We start from the raw sequence: 17,500 nt of genomic DNA, 5'->3' as shown, positions 1-17,500 counted from the left end.
TGTCCTGGCATTCCTGACGAGCCGAATAGACGGTGTTCTCGTTGTCGTTGACGATGATGTTAAAGTTGTAGGGGTCGAAGCACTCCTGGAGAGTAGAAAAATTAAGTATACCTTAGTTTAACCAGACCACTGAGCTGATTAACAGCTCTCCTAGGCCTGGCCCGAAGGATTAGACGTGGCTAAGAGCCAATTGGTTACCTAGCAACGGGATCTACATCTTATTGTGGAATCCGAACCACATTATAGCGAGAAATGAATTTCTATCACCAGAAACAAATTCCTCTAATTCTTCACTGGCCGGTCGGAAAATCGAACGCGGGCCTAGGAGAGTGAGAGTAGAAAGAGAGATTAGACAGAGAGGGAAATGGACGGGTAACTGAGTAAAAGAAGGTGTTGCTGGGATAAGATAATCATAAAGGTAAATGATATAATTGTAATGCCTTGTTATTACAGTACTATCACTGTGACGTTTATTAAAATGGAAGAAATCAGGATATCACGAATATGAAGAAATATTAAGAATCATCAGGAATATTAAGATTATTATGAAATGTTGAGGGGATTATTACATATTAACAACAATCAGAAATATTAAGTATTAAAAATGTCAAGAATATTAAGAAGTATTACGAATGATCAGAAATATTAGAATTATAAAAAAAGATGAGTGTATTAAGAAATATTAAGATTAATCAGAAATATTAAGAATATTAACAAATAGATATATTAATAAATAGTAAGAATAATCAGAAATATTAAGTATTAAAAATATGAAGGGTATTAAGATATAAAAAAAATAATCAGACATATTAAGAGTATTAGAGATTATTAAAGGTTTTAAAAATATTAAAAATGATCAGAAATGTTAAGAGTATTAGGAAATGTTAGGGGTATTGAGAAATATTAAGAATAATCAGAAATATTAGGAATATTAACAAATAAGTGTATCAATAAATATTAATAATAATAATCAGAAATATTAAGTATTAAAAAATAAAAGGGCTTTAAGAAATATTAAGAATAATCAGAAATATGAGGTATAAAAAATTCAGGGTATTAAGAAATATTAAGAATAATCAGAAATATTAAGTATTAAAAAATATTAAGTGCATTAAGCTATATTTAGAATACTCAGAAATATGAAGAATAATAAGAAAAATTTTAAAGGTATTAAGAAATATTAAGAAAAGTCAGAAATATCAGGAGTATTATAAAATAAGGGTATTAAAAATATTAAAAATAATCAGATATATTAAGTGCAAAAAATAATTAAAGGTGTTAAGAAATATAAGGATCATTAAGAAGTATTATAAGGATCATTAAGAAATATTTAAGAAATATTAAGCAATATTATGAAGATGATTTAAAATAAGGCAATATAGCTATAACACCGTTACTCTAGGTATAGCATATAAAATACTCGCCATATCTTTGGTTTCTTCTTCCTTAGTTGACCGACGGGCAGAAAGGAGCCAGGCCTACCAACCACAGGAAAACCAAGACCTAGAGAAAGAAAACAGTTTTATAAGACTGGAAATTTTGTTTTCGATGATATGCAATATAAAATGACCTTTCGGCCATTATTGGACTTTTGATAGAAGGCAAGAAAAGGAGTTGGAAAATACATGGAAGTTTTTAAATATTTTAGCATTTGCAAAAAAGATTGAACATATCTGGATGCACTTCTAAGAATGCACGGAAATGGGATCAGAGGAAAATGTTAAATTTTGTATGGAAATTCTATAGCATCTCATGTGTGAGGATATATATGCATAGCAATGTCTACAGAGGGGGTTATAGAACTTTCCTGAAACGATACATAGCAATGTCTACAGAGGGGGTTGTGGAACTTTCCTGCAACGATACATAGCAATGTCTACAGAGGGGGCTGTAGAACTTTCCTGCAATGATACATAGTAATGTCTATGGAGGTGGTTATAGAACTTTCCTGCAATGATACATAGTAATGTCTACGGAGGTGGTTATAGAACTTTCCTGCAATGATACATAGTAATGTCTACGGAGGTGGTTATAGAACTTTCCTGCAATGATACATAGTAATGTAAACGGAGGTGGTTATAGAACTTTCCTGCAATGATACATAGTAATGTCTACGGAAGTGGTTATAGAACTTTCCTGCAATGATACATAGTAATGTCTACGGAGGTGGTAATAGAACTTTCCTGCAATGATACATAGTAATGTCTACGGAAGTGGTTATAGAACTTTCCTGCAATGATACATAGTAATGTCTACGGAGGTGGTTATAGAACTTTCCTGCAATGATACATAGTAATGTCTACGGAGGTGGTTATAGAACTTTCCTGCAATGACACATAGTAATGTCTACGGAGGTGGTTATAGAACTTTCCTGCAATGATACATAGTAATGTCTACGGAGGTGGTTATAGAACTTTCCTGCATTGATACGTAGTAATGTCTACGGAAGTGGTTATAGAACTTTCCTGCAATGATACATAGTGATGTCTACGGAGGTGGTTATAGAACTTTCCTGCAATGATACATAGTAATGTCTACGGAGGTGGTTATAGAACTTTCCTGCAATGATACATAGTAATGTCTACGTAGGTGGTTATAGAACTTTCCTGCAATGATACATAGTAATGTCTACAGAAGTGGTTATAGAACTTTCCTGCAATGATACATAGTAATGTCTACGGAGGTGGTTATAGAACTTTCCTGCAATAATACATAGTAATGTCTACGGAGGTGGTTATAGAACTTTCCTGCAATGATACATAGTAATGTCTACGGAGGTGGTTATAGAACTTTCCTGCAATAATACATAGTAATGTCTACGGAAGTGGTTATAGAACTTTCCTTCAATGATACATAGCAATGTCTACAGAGGTGGTTATAGAACTTTCCTGCAACAATATATAGCAATATCTAAGGAGGTGATTATTTTACTTTCCTGCAATGATACATAGCAATGTCTACAGAGGGGATTATAGAACTTTCCTACAATGATACCTAGCAATGTCTACAGAGGGTTTATAGAACTTTCCTGTAATGATACATAGCATTGTTTACAGAGGGGGTTATAGAACATTCCTGCAATGATAAATAGCAATGTCTGCAGCGGGTGTTATAGAACTTTCCTACAATGATACAAAGCAATGTCTACAGAGGGGGTTATAGAACTTTCCTGCAATGATACATAGCATTGTCTACAGAGGGGGTTATAGAACATTCCTGCAATGATATATAGCAATGTCTACAGAGGGGGCTGTAGAACTTTCCTGCAATGATACATAGTAATGTCTACGGAGGTGGTTATAGAACTTTCCTGCAATGATACATAGTAATGTCTACGGAGGTGGTTATAGAACTTTCATTCAATGATACATAGCAATGTCTACGGACGGGTTATAGAACTTTCCTGCAACAATATATAGCAATGTCTAAGGCGGTGATTATAGTACTTTCCTGCAATGATACATAGCATTGTCTACAGAGGCGATTATAGAATTTTCCTACAATGATACATAGCAATGTCTACAGAGGGGGTTATAGAACTTTCCTGCAATGATACATAGCATTGTCTACAGAGGGGGTTATAGAACATTCCTGCAATGATAAATAGCAATGTCTACAGAGGGGGTTATAGAACTTTCCTGCAATGATACATAGCAATGTCTACAGAGGGGGCTATATAACTGTCCTGCAACGATACAAGCAGTGACAATAGATGGGGATATAGAACTGTTCTGCAGTATTACCTTGCAATGGGTACGAACCACTTTGCAAGCGAATTTCCAGCACTAGCTCCAGAACCAAGAGACATGATTTCAGTGGCATAAGGCCTCCACTCTAGTCTGTGCAAAAAATATCAGGTAGCATAGGCAACAAATGGTTGGAAAACCCACCTGAGGGGGTAGAGTATTAGAAAGCGAGCAGAAAACACACCGACCAGACCTTACTCTGATCGACAAAACCAAAAAGAAATTCCACTTATAGATGTGGCAGTACTGATGGACTCCGGAGTAGAGAGAGAGAGAGAGAGAGAGAGAGAGAGAGAGAGAGAGAGAGAGAGAGAGAGAGAGAGCCTGCCGGCTGAACTGAGGTTATAGGGTATACTTGTACAGGCAAATCCTTTACCACTAGGAACAGTATCAAAATCCTTGATGTGACACCCAGATAAACATGAAGCCGGAACAGTGCCAGGACTCCTGCAGAAGAGCGTGCCCCTAGAAACGGCACGTGAACTATGAAAAGTGATGAACTCCTGAAGAAGCATGATGCACCCCGGAACCCCATATTATAAACCATCATTCTGAATAGACGGTGATAGACAAATAATAATAATAATAATAATAATAATAATAATAATAATAATAATAATAATGTTTTCAAGATTAAAATTGATAATAATGTAATTCGGGTACGTTTTATAAACAAAACTGTGAATGAGAGTAGCAGTGATTATGATAATTTATAGCTCAAGAAGAAACAATAAGATGTATTGCACCATTCTACTAATAAAATCGAGAATGATATAATAATGATAATATTAGTAATAATAACGATAATATTTCAAAGGTTAAACGTATTAATAAGGTAATTCAGTGTAATTTCACAAACAAAACCGAGAATAATAATAATAATAATAATAATAATAATAATAATAATAATAATAATAATAATAATAATAAAATTTTAAAGCCTATTATTAATATTTGGATAATTCAGTACCATTTTACAAGCAAAACCGAGAATAATAATAATAATAATAATAATAATAATAATAATAATAATAATAATAATAATAATAATAATAATAATAATAATAATAATAATAATAATAATAATAATAATAATAATTTTTAAGATAAGATCTGTGAGAAGATTTTTCCAAAACTAAAATCAATAAGATAATTCAGTACCATTTTACTAACAAAACCGAGAATAATATTAATAGCATATTTTTCAAGGTTAGACAAAGAAGGGCAACACCTGAAGTCTAACCTCACACCCGCCACCCTTAATTACCGGACGCTGGAGGAGTCGAGACGACCTTGACTGCAGGAGCCATGTCGGATCTGGGATATCTAAAGGACTCCCGGTGTCTCGTTGTAGCCACAACTTCTTTCATAACCAACAGAAGAAGAAGAAGGCGAGAAAATCAACTCGGCAACAAGATGAAGGCAAGGCGTACCTCGGCCTTCGCTGTGTTCATAGCTCCTTTGAATATATTGGAATATGAGATTTAGGCCAAAGGCCAAGCACTGGGACCTATGAGGTCGTCTAGCGCTGAAAGAAAAAATAAGAGTAAATAGGTCTGAAAGAAAAAATAGGAGTAAGTAGGTCTTAAAGGTGTAACAGGAGGAAAACCTCGCAGTTGCACTGTGCAACAATTGTTAGAAGAGGGTGGAAAGTAAGATGGAACAAAGAGAATATCAACGGAGGTACAGTAAAAGGAATGAAAGGGGGTGCAGCAGGGGTCCGAAGGGACGCTGCAAAGAACCTTAAGTAATGCCTACAGTGCACAGCATGACGTGCACTAACAGCGCTGCCCCCTGCGGGGTATAATTCCTTCGAGTAAGGTATTCGCTGTTAAGAAATGTTGTCAGAAATAGTTTTTATTCTTTTCTGTAATCTCTGTCAGGTCAGAAAATCTTTGTTGAATAGTTCAGCTTCCTAGAAAAGAATATTCCATGTTATTCTGTTCTTAAAAAAGAATATCTATATAAAGGGGCAGTTAAAAGCTCCTTGGCATCTCAGAATGTTATATAGAAATGATTCGAAATATCAATCAAATTAACTAAAAGGAACAAAAATATTTGTCAGGCTTGATGCTGATATTATTGGATAAAGGGATGACGGAGTACCGCTTTTGTTAAATGATCATTATGTAATTCAAATTACCATTCAATCATTATCTTCCAGGTGGTCATTGTCCTGTGGCATTCTGTGCCCCTCAGATGCCCAAGGAAGAGGAACCCGCTGAGATGGTGAGTTTGACATTACAGAATTTCAAAAGGAACTTTTGTGAAATATCTTATAGTCTTTAGCTGCAAGGTTTGTCTGCTTTTGTGAGCTAGTTGGTGCTATTTTGTTCAACTCACTGGCATTCTTCACTCGTATACATTCTTAGGTATTTATACATTCTTAGGTATTCTTGCATTTACCTCCCTAAGAAATCTTCGAGCACTACAACTTCAATTACGCCGTCAACGACGACGAAAATACCGTCTATGCTACCCGTCAGGAAGCCCAAGACACCCAGGGAGCCGTCCAGGGGCAGTACTCGTGGGTAGCTCCTGACGGAATCCGCTACACTGTCACTCACACTGCTGATACTATCAATGGATTTCAGGTAGATTTCAGTTTATCTCTACTTTTATTTGTTCACTTTTTCAATTTCATTACTTTTAATATAAGAACATCCATGTTATGTTCTCATTCTAATACTGAATGCAGTACTCAGTATGTTGTTATTGTTCCAACAATTTAATTTTTTTTTTTTTTGTGAAAGCTTCTCGAATTTCCAGCAATTAGTTCAATTTCTCCTTCATGATCTTTTCGATTTTCTATCCTGTTTATTTTCTAAATGCAATGAAGAATACTTTCTTCAAGAGGTTATTGAAAGCTTTAGTTGGACTGTGGAACAGTCTCCTTGAGGATGGTGTGCAATCGGAACCTCAGAAGTTCAAGCGAAGATGCTATGCATTACTGCTCTAAGACTATCCTCCTTGCATTTTACTTACATTTGTGTCTATTTAGTTATTTAATTTGTTGAATGATTTTTCCTTTTCTAATAACATCTCTTCTCTCTGTATTTCATATAACCTTCTGTTACTTCTTTCAGATGAACACCATATTCTCTGGAAGGTTGAATTTCAAGTTAGAGGCCTCTTGGGGCTTGTTCCATATGAGTGGGTTTCATCTTCTGAATTATGTTAATAACACATGGACGATTTCTTGGCACATACTTTCATATACCATAACCTCACTTCAGTCCATTGCCCGGTTCATTTTATATTACAGGCTGTCACCCGCACAGAACAGACAGGCATAACAGTCAAGATCCCCCCACACAGAACAGACATACGAGTCGGCAGAGTTCTCGGCTAGCACTCTGCTAGGCCCGAGTTCGAGTCTCCGGCCGGCTAATGAAGACTTAGAGGAATTTATTTCTGGTGATAGAAATTCATTTCTCGGTATAATGCGGTTCGGATTCCACAATAAGCTGTAGGTCCCGTTGCTGGGTAACCAACTGGTTCTTAGCCACGTAAAATAAGTCTAATCCTTCGGGCCAGCCATAGGAGAGCTGTTAATTAGCTCAGTGGTCTGGTTAAACTAAGGTATACTTAACTTTTTCTACGTTTATACACCAGCAGAAGCAGTTGATGAAAAAACAGCTGCCTAAACACGGAACCGGTCTGGATAGAATCTCAGTCTGTAGCTAAATCTCGTCAGCTGATTCCTGCCTGAAAAACGGTTATCACTTCTGTGATGTATCTAAATTTCAAGTCCTTCCTTGTGTACTTAGTGGTGAGTGTTGGAATTTTACGCTCGTCTTTTGTGACGTCATTTTCTTTTCAATATACATTTTATTCCAAAGTTATGCTTTTGTCTTTATTCCTTATATGAACTCAGATGGTGAATACAGTCAGTGGTTTCCAATATATGAACAAAAATGGCTTTCTTGAATTAGATATTTTTTTTTATTTTCGATGTACAGTACATGAATAAACACACAGAAGTACGCATACTGATACACTCACACATATTCACATATTTGAAGCCACAAGTATCACCCAGTGACCCAGTACCGATTTCATTATTAACCTTGGAATAACAAACACAAAGGGTTTAGTTACACTGATAAATGGGTCGACTTGATCAATCGGCTATTTCGAACCTAGGCCTTTATCAGTCGAATCCTGGCAGGAGGAAAGGCACTTATTAATTAGAATACTTCTTGGGCGCAAGATATTTCCAAGGTGTATATATACACACACACACACATATATATATATATATATATATATATATATATATATATATATATATATATCATATAGGTTATCCGATATTATTAGTGCTATTTGTAGCTTAGTATTCGTTAGTACAAGTGACCATACTTGTAATATATATATATATATATATATATATATATATATATATATATATATATATATATATATATATATATATATATATATATATATATATATATATATTATAAGTATGGTCACTTATACTGGCAAATACTAAGCTACAAATAACATTTAATATCGGATGAGTATGTATATATATCCCTACCCCTCTCTCTCTCTCTCTCTCTCTCTCTCTCTCTCTCTCTCTCTCTCTCTTCATCATTTATTTTAGATAACATCATTGCTTATCATTTTAAATTTATTTTCTAAAAATCATCAGAATATTTTTTATCAAGGTGTGGACATTGGTACTTCATTGACGCGAAAATGCAAAAGGTATCACAAAAATAAATATTTTAACAGGACCGGATGTTTACAACTTTCGTAAATGAACGATGTTTCCCAAACTATTTGCGCGAAAGGGCGTTAAGTATTTTGTGAAGGGTGCTACTGAAATTAGGATAAGAATAACAAGGAAGAACAAGAAATGGCAACCGAGAAAAGTAAGAAATAGCTGGGAAAGTGATTAAAAATGATAGAAAAAGATAAAAATAATTCAGAGCGATGATAATGAGAGTAAGTAGAAAACGTTTAAAAAAATCTGTTTGGTATAATTCAAACTTAGTTTATCACTTTCCTTTCTCAAATATCAATTGACTCATATATTCTGTTGAAAATATAGCCTCTACAAACAATGAACTCTCAACAACTCTATAGCCCTGCTTATTTTTTTGATAAGTGCCCCCCTGAAAACATTAACATTCCTAATTTGGAAAATAAATGAAGGCACAAATTCTAGGCGCATGAACATTGATAGCAAATCAGCGCATGCGCCCTGTGCGTCTGTTCTGTGTTTGTTTACCTCTTCATTCCAAGTCAAGATGTCGAAGAAGGTAGACCTTGCAGTGATGTTCATTTCGCTAGGCGAGGTAAGATAAGCGATTATTAAAGAAATTCTGTTTATTTAATACGTTTTTGTTATGCTCTATGTTGAATGGCTTGAAGAAACTCTGATGTTTGACAGCTACAGGTTATACCCTGGTGTCGAATGGAAGAACTATAATTCATAAATATTATAGGCAGAGTCAACCAAACACAATTCATTTAACTGAAGGCCGTGAAATTTAGTATGCAGAGAGCAATAATAAGCCCGATCATCAAACTGCTTATTTATAAAATAAAGATTTAGGGAAACTGAGTATAGATACGAATTCCGGGGTTATAGTTGTATAGACACTGGCTAGGTGCTGCTTTGGCTGTTATTTACGCGTCACCTACTCCAAGGTGCTAGTGCTAAACACCGTATGGTAAATGTAAAGTAGAGGGTCGCACGAAGATATCGTTTGTTAATATAATTTGTCGATCACGCAATAGAGAAAAGGGTGATAATATTTTGATCTCCGAGGGGCTAGTACTAAACACGGCGTCCCAAGGAGCTTCCGCTATGTTTAGTACTATAGCCTAGCACCTCGGAGTAGATAACAAGCCAAAGTAGCAACCACTGGGTATTATAGTCGGTTTCATTTCATGCAAATCATTATAACAGCTCAGTGACTGGGCACTTTCGGGACTATTTTGCCAAATAACTTTTCGAAGAAAGTTTGAAATCCCACTGACATACATACGGCATGAAAGGCTACCCAAGGCTTACAGATATATTTTTTTCATTGTTGGGCATTGGAATGATACTTGGACAGAATGACTAAATAAAGGTTATAATAAAAAAAAAGTAATTCTGACTGAAACTGAATGAATGTGTGCTCAAAAGAAGGCTATAAAAAAATAGTAAAGTGAAATATCTGGAGAATCAGTAGCATAGGCCTAGATTCATTGGTCCAAGTTGTTGTTCCAGCGGTAAACAATACTAAAGTTTATTTTTCCAGTTTGCGGAAGTGGACATAACTTTGATGTCATAATAATGTCATTTTCATGTTCATGCAATGAAACGTACATAGAATATAGTTTGAGTGAGTAGACAATCGTGATTTGAACAGTTTGTGTAGCCTGGGCTATACCAGTGAGACCAAATACCACCGTTCGTTTGTATTTGATTTGAGTATACTGTTTGACACAATATATCGTCTTCTGTGTGCTTACACTGTTATATTGTCCACACAAATTGGCACGTTTATGATTTATATAAGGTGTGAGGTTCTTTATATATATATATATATATATATATATATATATACATATATATATATATATATATATATATATATATATATATAAAACAGTCAAGTATATTACTGAAGAAACAGTTTAATATCTATCACAATAAACCAACGATATCGGAAACGTTGATTGTCAGGCAATCACGAGCTACACATGCGCAGGAGCCATATCTTCACCCGTGGGTGGACAGACGAAGTGAAATCTTACTATAGGTTGCAATCATGGTGGCAACTGGTAGAAATATAATACGTTTATGATATAGGTAGAGAGAACTAAACAGAATTCATTTAACTGAAGGCCATGAAATCTAACATATTTGGAAAGCATTCATAAACCAGTTCATCAAACTACATGGTTTATACGATAAAATTTTATTGGATCTGAGTATAAAGATGAATACTGAGGTTTATATATATATATATATATATATATATATATATATATATATATATATATATATATATATATATATATATATGAGATATCTACCCCTCGTAGGTGGTACCACTAAAGTACTGTACCAATAAAGTACTATGCCACTAAAATACTGTGACATACCACCAAGGTACCCTACCACCAAAATACCCTACCCCTAAAGTATCATACCACTATAGTGCCATACCAATAAAACACCACACCACTGCAATATCATACCACTATAGTACTATATCACTAAAGAAACATACCAGTAATGTACCAATATAGTACCATACTACTAAAGTACCAGACCACTGTAATGCCATACCACTATAATGCTGTACAGTCACGTTCAAAACTTACGATACTCTCAATCTAGATTTTCGGACAAATTGTCAACATAGAAAGCAACATCTGGCAACTACGGCATGGGGAGGGTGCCGCAGGCAGCATAGTTGCTGAGGAGTCACTGATTTAAAGGGACACGTTATCTTTCTAATTATCGTAGTGGCTTACTTGTGATTTCGGGCTCTATGTTTTTACTTGAGAAAAAGTTAAAAAGTAAAAAGCAAAATAACAAAAAGCAAAGCTTTTGCGTTATTAATTATGTATAGTTTCACTATTCAAGCTCTCATTTTGAATTAAATCACATTACTAGGCCTATTGGTCCTTGACATTTGTTTGTATTAAGTTGTTCATTGTAGGCTTAATGCCTACTTACCTTGCATATAATAAGTATTGATGCAAGTCTATTGTTATTTAACTGAATCATAAAGGATAAAAGGAATAGAAACAATAATTCACATAAAGATTTTAATGAATTATGAAACGTGAAATGCCCTAAGAAACTAAATATAAATTATATTTCATGCAATCACGCAAGAACACAACGGAAATATGAAGCATAAAAAATAGTCTCTCTTTCTCACAGTTAACAACAGTTCGTCAAATAATTTAATTTTCCTACTGTGTCTTACACATTATGATAGTGAATAAAAAGTAATAGTAAATTTATATTCCTTTGGTATAATATGAATTAATATTCCTTTGGTATAAAAGTAAATAAATTTCCCTTTTTATAAAGATGAAATAATACATTATTAACCTATGACATAAATATGAATAACAAAAAATTAGTCTAATATTTAGTATGACCTCCATCATTGTCAATCACAGCTCTTAGTCTATTTGGCATTGAATCTACTAACCTTTGACAATAATTATTCATCCCTCTTTTCGGTCTTATTGACTCCCACACAGATAGGCAGTGTTTGATCAGTGCAGGTTTGGTTTTTATTGTCCCAGTATCCCATTCCCTTACCATTTGTCCCCAAAGATTTTCTATCGGATTGAGGTCAGGAGATTTAGCTGGCCAGTCTATACGTATAACATTGTTCTGTTCAGCAAACCATTCGCTGACCACTTTCGAGTTATGAACAGAAGAGTTGTCCATTACAAGATAGACTGGCAAATGACCCGGTAGTAGAAGTTTCCTCACTGATGGGATCAGGACTTCATCCAGAATTTCTACATATTGCTGTCCGGTTAAACGCTCGTCGATGGGAATCAGTTCCCCTGGTCCACACGCAGCCATCCATCCCCATAATCCTGCAGAAATTCTTCCACTTCGCCGCGACGGTTGAATATTTTCTTTATTGAACCTAGAGATTGAGATACACAAAAAAAAAATGTTATCGCAAGTAAACGAAGAAAATATCAACGCTGAATATCACCAATAGTCTATTAATAAAAATGAGCAATAAGGAATTTACATTGATATTGAGATTGTTTTCTCACTCTCGATAGGTAATTCGTTAGAATTCCAATAGGCTTGAAATGTTATCCTTGAAAGCAAAAGAAAAGTTATATTTTAAGGAGCTTGTTGGTATTTAATCAGTGTAGTAAGGAACGTTCATGTTACACATAGGCCTAAGCCCACATGAAAACTATTGGTATTAATTACTTACCTTGCAGTTATTTAATCAATATAGTAAAAAAGTTCATGTTACACATAGGCCTAAGCCTACATGAAAACTATTGGTATTAATTACTTACCTTGTAGGTATTTAATCAGTGTAGTAAAGAAAGTTCATGATACACATAGGCCTAAGCCTACATGAAAACTATTGGTATTATTTACTTACCTTGTTTTATTAGGTCGCCAGCAGTGGAGTATACCATGATCGTCGCTAGCAAAAGTCTTCTCATCACACCATATAACGTTATCCCAGAATCCTGACTCAAACGGTAGATACTGAAGAGCGAAAGCTACTCGTTGCTCTTGGTGATTTTGAGACAAGGAGGGTTTGATTGCCGGTCTGCGGTGATGAATTCCTTGGTTGTGTAATCTCCTTCTCACCGTAACATTAGAGATTTGAAGACCTAATTCCTGATTCACTTTCGCAGCAGTTGTTATAGGCTGTGAGATAACTTTAGCAACGATCTGTTCATCCTGCTCTCTAGTAGTGCATCGGGGTCGACCTTTTCTAGGCTGATTCTGGAGGTTCTCTTCTTCGTTGAACCGTTTGATCCACCTGAATACTGTTGTCCGACTGATATTTAATTTGCGGCTAATTTCTATGGGGAGGATATTATTTTTATGCAGTTCTATTATGACTCTCCGTATAGCTAATGAGGTTTCTTGTCTTTTGGCTCCAGGATTTATTTGAAGTCGCCCAAGATGCTCCATCATCACAACGTGAAGTCGGGTCAGCGAGAAGTAGGCTAAATACTGAGCAGGGAGCACCACCACTGTGTCACGTGACAAGTTGCACATTGCTTTGGCGGCTTTTCAGGCGTGCCAACCTTTCGGAGTCAGGGGTGCGAATTTTCTCGTGCTGTTATTGTTTCGGGAGATTGCGTGTGGTTGCCAGCCCTGATGTTATCGTTCACATTTCAGAATGTTTCGTTTTATTTCGTGTATAATATCCAGAAAGGCAAACTTTTGAGTAGTGAAGATTTTTATTTTATTTTATATTATGTATAGTATTAATATATGTACTGTGTTGCTCTTATAATTCAAAATAAGTTTATAAAAAAATCAAAATAATTCTTTTCACTTGTGAACGATAATCAAAGTACACAGTATCGTCACTAATGAACGCGACTTGTACCACCACAGAACCATACCACTTGAGTACTAAACCACTAAAGTACCATACCACTATATTACCATACTTGTAAAATGCTGTTCTGCAAAAATACCGTACCTCTAAAGTACCCTACCACTATAGTACTGTACCACTACAATACTGTACAGCTAAAGTACTCTCCCTCTGTAGTTCCATACCACTAACGTACCATTCCTCTAAAGTACCATACCATTACAGTGCAGTACCACCACAGTACCATACAGCTAAAGTACTCTACCACTATAGTTCTATAACACTAAAGTACTGTACCTGTAAAGTGCCCTACCACAATAGGACCATGCCATTGAAGTACCGTACTACTATAGTACCATACTACTATAGTACCGTACCACTAAATTACCATACCACTATAGCACCATGCCATTAAAGTACCCTACCACTATAGTACCATACTATTGCACTGTACCACTAAAGTACTATACGATTTTACTGTACCACTAAAGTACCATACCACTACAGTACTCTACCACTAAAATACCATACGACTATAGTGCCATACCACTAAAGTGCCATACTACTAACGTACCATACAACTATTGTAACGCACCACTAATGTACAACATTGCTAAAGAACCGTACCAATAGAGTACAGTACCATTAAAGTACCATACCACTATAGTACTGTACCACTAAAATACCATACCACTGAAGTACCGTATCACTATAGTGCCTTGTTACTAAAATACTTTACCACTAAAGTACCGTACCTCTAAAGTACCATACTTCTGAAGTACCGTACCACTATAGTACTGTACTACTATAGTACCTTGGATGGTACTACTAAAACACCATCCAACTATACTACCATATCACTAAAGTGCTGACCACTAAAGTACAGTGCCACTGTAGTACCATACTACTAAAGTAAGGTACCACTTTAGTACCGTACCACTAAAGAGGATGTTGTGTAATTGGAACCTCAAATGTTAGGCTTTGGGGTCGACCCTGTGTGTATACACATTCGCACTTACACGTCTATATGCATACACGTAAACGCGTGTACGTATGATCGTCCTTGAGGTAAAGTGAGTGGGATTTAGATTCTCGATACCATCACTATTTTTCCAGGAAAAATAACACACACACAAAAAAAAATAGGAAAAATCACATAAGTCTTTACCAGAAACATTTATTGAAGAAGGAAAAGTATGATTTTCAAAGCCACAAAGAAAACCTAAAGCTAAACAGCCCTCTTTTTACGAAAAACAACGAAGAACTTAGACATGAGTACTTTTTAGTCACTGAATAGCCAGACGCCCACACCAAGCCTGTTTGCTATTCCCTTTTGGGGCAAGAGCCCGTGTTGGCATAAGGCTTTGTTTAAGCAGTAGCCTGCGCCTCTTCCACTGGTTCTTCAGGAATCCTGACGGGGATTTTGACGACGATATTGGTCTTCTCGGCGCGAGTGACAGCCTGAAATATTAAATATTATTAATGATATTATTATTATCCACAACAGGAACTTTTTAATTAATTGAAAAAGTATATAAAAGAATTATTTAAAAATTTATGTAAACTGGACAAAGAATTAATATCATAAAGGCAAAAGATTTATTGAAAAATATTCCTACCTGAAATCCGTTTTCAGCATCGGCTGTGTAAGTGACAGTGTAGCGGATTCCGTCAGGGGCTACCCACGAGTACTGCCCCTGGACGGCTCCCTGGGTGTCTTGGGCTTCCTGACGTGTGACGTAGACGGTGTTCTCATCGTCGTTGACGATGTAGTTGATGTTGTAGGGTTCAAAGGTTTGCTGTTGAACGGAGAAATAGGAGAATAATTAATAATTCTTGTAGAATACAGAAATATCTTAAGGGTGAATAAGTCATGTAGGAATCTTTGTATTAGCGAAACCCAGAAGTAAATTAAGTTGTTTATTTTCAATTTATATATATTTAAACTCACCTTTACAGGTTCCTCTTCCATTGGTAACTGAGGGGCGCAGAAAGCTGCGGCTACGAGGCACAGGACAATGATTACCTGGAAAAAGGTGAGTCCCCATTACCCTACATGAGTTGATGCTTGTCTACAGTACATTGAACGTTGTATATATATATATATATATATATATATATATATATATATATATATATATATATATATATATATATATATATATATATATATATATATATATATATATTGAATATATATATGTAGAGAGAGAGAGAGAGAGAGAGAGAGACTGTGGTTTGTAAAGAGCCATTGATTGATTTATGGTTTTCATGACTCTTAATCAGTATACTGTATCTTGGTTATTTTAAATAAGTTTATATTTATGGAACATATAGTTTCAAGTGTTAATTATATATATATATATATATACATAAATATATATATATATGTATATATATATATATATATATATATATATATATATATATATATATATATATATATATATATATATATATATGTATATATATGTGTGTGTGTGTTATATGTCTGTATGTACAGTATGTATGTATAATGTTGTCAGTAAAGAACTTTTTTTATAAGTCTTTGATTCCTAAGCATCTCAATTAATATGTTTCACAATTCTCATCTTAACTAGAAAAAACCTAAATCATCAAATATAACCAACAACATTTTTTGTTCATACTTCATCAAATTCCTTTTTGAGACTCCGCACAAATAACCTTTCAATCTTGAGTTAAGGAGAAGAAGTAGTTTCTATTATTTTAGAAGGGAAACAATAAAAATAATTGTAGGAACAATAAATGAACAAAAGAACGAATTTTCTAAACCTTCCCTTTGACGCTAAACGCCTTGCGAACTGACTTCACTGGACCCAAAGGAAATCCAGGTATGACTTACCTTCATCTTGTTTTCGAGTTGCGGTCTATTCGACTCAGTCATTCACTACCGGGAATCGGAGAGAACAGTGGTTAACCTAGGTCAGCCGGGTCCTCTTATATACCCCATATGCAAGATGGGTTTCAATCGCCAAGGCCGTCGAAATATCTCTTAAGTGTCCTGACGTTTTAGGCGCTGGGGTGTGTCAGGGCTGAACGTGTTGCGGTTATCAATCGTCTGTCATAGTAATCATGGCTTATTTTCCATCCAGCGTTCAGTTAAGTCGTTACTCATCGCACGAGTTTATTTTTCCAAATTTCAAGCGAAGATGCAACGCATTACAACCTTAAAACTATTTTCCATGTATTTTAAACTTTCCTTACATTTTTACCTGTTTATTTACTAGTTTGTTAATCTACCTTTTTTTTTTTATAACTGAACTCTTCTTTGTGTATGTCCTAGTGCCTTCTGTTACTTCTTTCAAATGAACCCCGTGGTCTTTGACAGATTGAGTTTCAAGTCAGTGGCCCCCTGTGGCCTTGTTCTATATGAAAAGAGTCCACCTTCTGAATAATAATAATAATAATAATAATAATAATAATAATAATAATAATAATAATAATAATAATAATAATAATAATAATAATTTTTTCAGTAAAGACGTACTACTGTTTTATGCACTGCAAATTGATAGGCAGTTTCGTTACCTGGTATCAGTGTAAGTTGACCGCATTTGCTTGTGATATTTGTCAATTATATACTGCCTCTCTGCTGATAGGGAATTTGTCAACGAGATTAACTCTAATAAATAATAAACCATACCTTTAAATGTAATT

At 35.0% G+C, this 17,500-nt stretch overlaps 2 protein-coding genes across 2 annotated transcripts in view; one reads left to right on the top strand and one right to left on the bottom strand.

The window, feature by feature from the left end:
* The first annotated feature begins 9,006 nt into the window (after window positions 1-9,006).
* LOC136843693 (pupal cuticle protein Edg-84A-like) overlaps window positions 9,007-17,500 on the top strand; it is a 45,930-nt gene continuing 37,436 nt past the window's right edge. The window contains exons 1-2 of the mRNA XM_067112260.1: window positions 9,007-9,055; window positions 15,782-15,858. Of these exons, the coding sequence (XP_066968361.1) occupies window positions 15,841-15,858 (18 nt within the window). The 5' untranslated portion in view covers window positions 9,007-9,055; window positions 15,782-15,840. The remainder of the gene's footprint in view (window positions 9,056-15,781; window positions 15,859-17,500) is intronic.
* LOC136843692 (cuticle protein CP14.6-like) lies at window positions 14,865-16,765 on the bottom strand. The gene is made up of 4 exons (XM_067112258.1): window positions 16,686-16,765; window positions 15,774-15,848; window positions 15,442-15,621; window positions 14,865-15,283 (listed from the first exon to the last, which is right to left on the bottom strand). Exons 1-4 carry the CDS (start codon window positions 16,725-16,727, stop codon window positions 15,191-15,193), a joined length of 390 nt encoding a protein of 129 aa, XP_066968359.1. The 5' UTR covers window positions 16,728-16,765; the 3' UTR covers window positions 14,865-15,190.

The sequence above is a fragment of the Macrobrachium rosenbergii genome, chromosome 12 (genome assembly GCF_040412425.1).
Source record: "Macrobrachium rosenbergii isolate ZJJX-2024 chromosome 12, ASM4041242v1, whole genome shotgun sequence".
In the NCBI taxonomy this organism is placed as follows: Eukaryota; Metazoa; Arthropoda; class Malacostraca; order Decapoda; family Palaemonidae; genus Macrobrachium; species Macrobrachium rosenbergii.
This window is presented reverse-complemented; position numbering and strand designations above follow the sequence as displayed.

Bases quoted from the DNA above. Each gene is read 5' to 3' on its own strand.
- LOC136843692 (XM_067112258.1), bottom strand. From the start codon at position 16,727: ATGACTGAGTCGAATAGACCGCAACTCGAAAACAAGATGAAG. The intron at 15,849-16,685 runs GTAAGTCATACC...ACCTTTTTCCAG, and splicing joins AACTCGAAAACAAGATGAAG to GTAATCATTGTCCTGTGCCT. The intron at 15,622-15,773 runs GTGAGTTTAAAT...TCCGTTCAACAG, and splicing joins TGGAAGAGGAACCTGTAAAG to CAAACCTTTGAACCCTACAA.